The 3,708-nt window shown below is 38.2% G+C and overlaps 2 protein-coding genes across 2 annotated transcripts; both read right to left on the minus strand.

Moving 5' to 3' along the window:
- Nucleotides 1–859: 859 nt before the first annotated feature.
- On the minus strand, nt 860–2,109 carry GCK72_017201 (uncharacterized protein; the record flags this gene model as incomplete). Its single annotated transcript, XM_053731950.1, has 4 exons — nt 860–1,255; nt 1,305–1,394; nt 1,444–1,988; nt 2,043–2,109. The coding sequence occupies 4 exons, from the start codon at nt 2,107–2,109 to the stop codon at nt 860–862; spliced, it is 1,098 nt and encodes a 365-aa protein (XP_053580863.1).
- A 484-nt stretch (nt 2,110–2,593) lies between these two features.
- GCK72_017202 (uncharacterized protein) lies at nt 2,594–2,919 on the minus strand (the record flags this gene model as incomplete). The annotated part of the gene is made up of 2 exons (XM_003096428.2): nt 2,594–2,856; nt 2,913–2,919. 2 exons carry the CDS (start codon nt 2,917–2,919, stop codon nt 2,594–2,596), a joined length of 270 nt encoding a protein of 89 aa, XP_003096476.2.
- Nucleotides 2,920–3,708: the final 789 nt, after the last annotated feature.

Genomic DNA, 3,708 nt, shown 5'->3' on the forward strand with positions numbered 1-3,708 from the left:
AATACCTATGACCCAAATTTATAGGTCGTTTGAAAGTGACGTCCCCAAAGACTTCCCTTGTCAAATCAGAACTCTGCCTGAATGGGAACAATTGCCCAAGTAAGAGTCATCCTAATCAAAAGTAAACTCAGCTTTTTAGTCAGTTCTTATTCGAACCAGTTCTCATTTGGGCAACGTTCTAATTCAGTACGGTTCTGATTCGGGCAGTTCTCATTACGGTGTAGCAGCGCCACAGAGATACAGTACCGGTCAATAGGAAATGAACATTGGCCGATTCCAGTTGAAATTGTTCAACTCGAGTGTGTCATGGTAATTCTGATTGCCCCATCAGGTAGATTATGTATAAACCATACAGAACAAAGGTAGAGCATCATTTTTGTAGTTGACAACTTTTTTGTACGGACACTCCCTAGAGAGTTACATATCGATAAAGTCATTTCTCCTTCAAATCGCCCATTTCAGTGGAAAATAGAGAGATTTTTGAGATGTCGTCTTAAAATAAGTTTCTAAGGAGTGCTCGTACAAAAAAGTTGTCAACTACAAAAATGGAGCTCTACTTTCAATCTCTATGATTCATTAAAATCTACTTGATGGGACAATTAGTATTCTCATGGCACACTCTCAAAATTGGACAATTTCAACTGATATATCTTCAAAGTCTCGTAGTCCAAACACTATGTGAGCCACAGCATTTACTAAACTTTACAATTTTTTTAAACCATATTGTTGCACAAACCCCTGAAAACAATTATCTTGTTAAAACGCTCAAAATAAGATATAAAAGTGAAAGAATTTATTTTGAAGCAATGCAGGCAAGAATACTTATAACGGAACAATCGTTGGGATCTCCAGTCTCACTTTACTTCTTTCTTCCATAATACTGTTGTTGTTGCTGTGTCTGTTGAGTGCTCATCTGCTGATTATTCGACTGTTGATTTCCAGCATTTTGTCCCATCGACTGGTTACTAGTCTGCTGATAGTTTCCAGTCTGATACTGCTGATCGTTCATCTGTTGGTTGCTGGTTTGCTGGTACTGGCTGTTTTGATTCTGTCCGTTTTGTTGCTGGAATTGATTATTCTGGTTCTGTCCGTTTTGTTGCTGGAACTGGGTATTCTGATATTGTCCGTTTTGATTCTGCTGGTACTGAGTGTTCGAGTTGATCGGGTTTCCATAAGCATCCCTCTGCGGTGTGGTTCCAATCGTGTTGGTGTTTGTAGTGTTGCCACAATTTTGAGCGCTGCACAAACACGGAGCCTACAAAGAGTAAAGCGTTATGATCTGATACTTGGTAGAGATGTTTTACCTGTGGCATGGTTGGCATAGTGGGGATATTTGGGAACGAATTGTTGACAGATGGCAGGGTTTGGAACACGGAATTGATCCATTGCCCAACCTGGAAACCAAAAATGTTATTGACTCAAATTTTAAGACACTTGACTTACATATCCATTAACTTGATTCATATACTGATCAACACTATCTCTGTACTGTTGAATCTGTTGGAGCTCTTGTTGAGTGGCCTGACGAGTCTGTCCATTCTCAACAACTTGTCCATCCTTATACTGACAGTTTCCATTATTGAAAGAGTAATCCATAAGGGAGACACTGCTGGTTCCGCTGGACGCTTGGCTCTGTGACATTTGGGAGTTCTGGTTGGAATATCCATTGTTGGAGTATCCCTGCACTTGACCGCCCATCTGGTTTTGGGAAGCATCGTATTGCGGTTGGGTACCGTAGTTTTGTCCTTGCTGGTATTGCTGGTTATTACCTTGAGTAGAGTACATTTGATTGTTGTTGTACTGCTGATTCTGCCCGTATTGCTGAGTGGTTCCATACTGCTGGTTTTGGTTATACTGAATCGGTTGGGATGTCGCTCCATTATTATACTGAAGAGTGCTCTGGTCGTTTTGGACACCTTGTTGGTATTGATTCGTAGAGTAGGCTGCTGCAAACTGGTTAGTCGTCACGGTTTGCCCATTATTGGTATCTAAAATTAAACTATGGGAACTAAGGGTTATAGGGACTAAAAATGAAAACTCACATTGCTGCTGTTGCTGCTGAGCGGCCACCGCAATAACACAGACAGCTAAAATCGCTATAAAGTTCATTTTCTTCGGAAATACCTTATGTCCGACCGTTTCTCTCTTATATACTCAATGATCGGTTGCCAAAATGAATCAGAGTAAACAGTCCCCTCTTCTATTTGACTTTCCTTACTTTTAGCTACTAAAAAGAAAAGAAAAAGGGAAGGAAGATTCGAAAATCCAAACAATCTACACACTTTGCTGTTTACTAGAGGGGGGAATCGAGTGACAGTTAGTTGCCACTTGGGGAGGAAATAATAAAAATGATGATGATGAAGTTTAATTTTGATAAAAAGTGAAATGATTGGTCATCAGTTATGAAACACTTAACTTAGAGCTAATTATTTTGAGATATAGTTAACAAAACTAACTTTGGCTAATTGTTTCGATGATTTATGGGTTCAGAGATTACACATTGACAAATATTTGTTACAAAACTATTTGTAGTGTGAAGATTGAGCTTTTAACATTTCTCGTAGTGAAATATTTATTTTTTAAGTAAAATTTCTTAATGATTATTGTAAGGGTTATAGTAATTGCTGTTATAAGTGTCCTCCCAATTATACGGATAATACGGGTAGTATGGGTTGTAAGGGTTCTGGTTATAACCATTGTTTGTCGAATATGGATCATATGGGTTTTCGATTTGACCACTGTTGATTTGACCACTGGATGATGGAACGACACCGGTGCCAATTTTATAGGCTTGTGGGGTATACCAGAGTTTGAAAGGTTGTTGTTGGTAGTAAGGGTCCGTTTGGTAGTAGGGGTCTGAAAATTTGGTATCTGAAGTAACAATCTTCAAAATTTGAAAATTTGAAACTCACATCCCATTACAGCAGAGATAAAAACAATCGTCGAAAAAATAAGAAAGCGCATGGTAGAAACGTTGTGACCTGTCTGTCTACCACAGCTCCCCTTCCTTATAAGGAAAACTTTGTTCAAATACTCAGCGCAGGGTTATTATTATTTCCAGATGTTTGCCTTATGGATAAAAGGGTATGATGCATATAGTTTGAACCACTTGGGTTGCAATCGTCGTGCTAAAAAAATGTTTGGGTTAGGGTAGGTGTTGCACTCGATTTGGTCGAGAAAAGGAAGTGACGCGGTGATTTGAGTGACCTAAAATAAAGGAAATGATGTCATGGATAGCTACAGTTGTGGAAAAAGTGTTTCAAAAGCTGGTTTTTACAACATCAAAAAATTGTTAAGACTGAAAATGAGTCAGTCAGGTGCAAATCTAGATTTGTATTTTGTACTTGATAACTTTTTGATTGATATTCTATTTTTGATATCAAAAACTCCTAGTATGGAAAGAGGAGGAGGCCGCAGAGAAGCTAGAGTGTCTGACTTCTCTGCACCTTTCTTTTTCTTGGGCGCCCACTATATTGTTGACTTTCAAGGCTCATATCTCATAAACTGGAACAGCTATCAAAAAGTTGTTAACTACAGAAATAAAGAAAATAATTTCCATACAAAAATAATGAAATATCTTAAAAATTGGTAATTCCGAAGTCTGTAAAAAGGCTCTAAAAATTCAACTTTTTGTGACATATCATAAAGTAAGTGTACTCATCACTCTGCAGATTCTTACTGTATTCTAGTTGGTACTATGCGATTTGG

This window comes from Caenorhabditis remanei, chromosome V (genome assembly GCF_010183535.1).
Source record: "Caenorhabditis remanei strain PX506 chromosome V, whole genome shotgun sequence".
Classification (NCBI taxonomy): domain Eukaryota; kingdom Metazoa; phylum Nematoda; class Chromadorea; order Rhabditida; family Rhabditidae; genus Caenorhabditis; species Caenorhabditis remanei.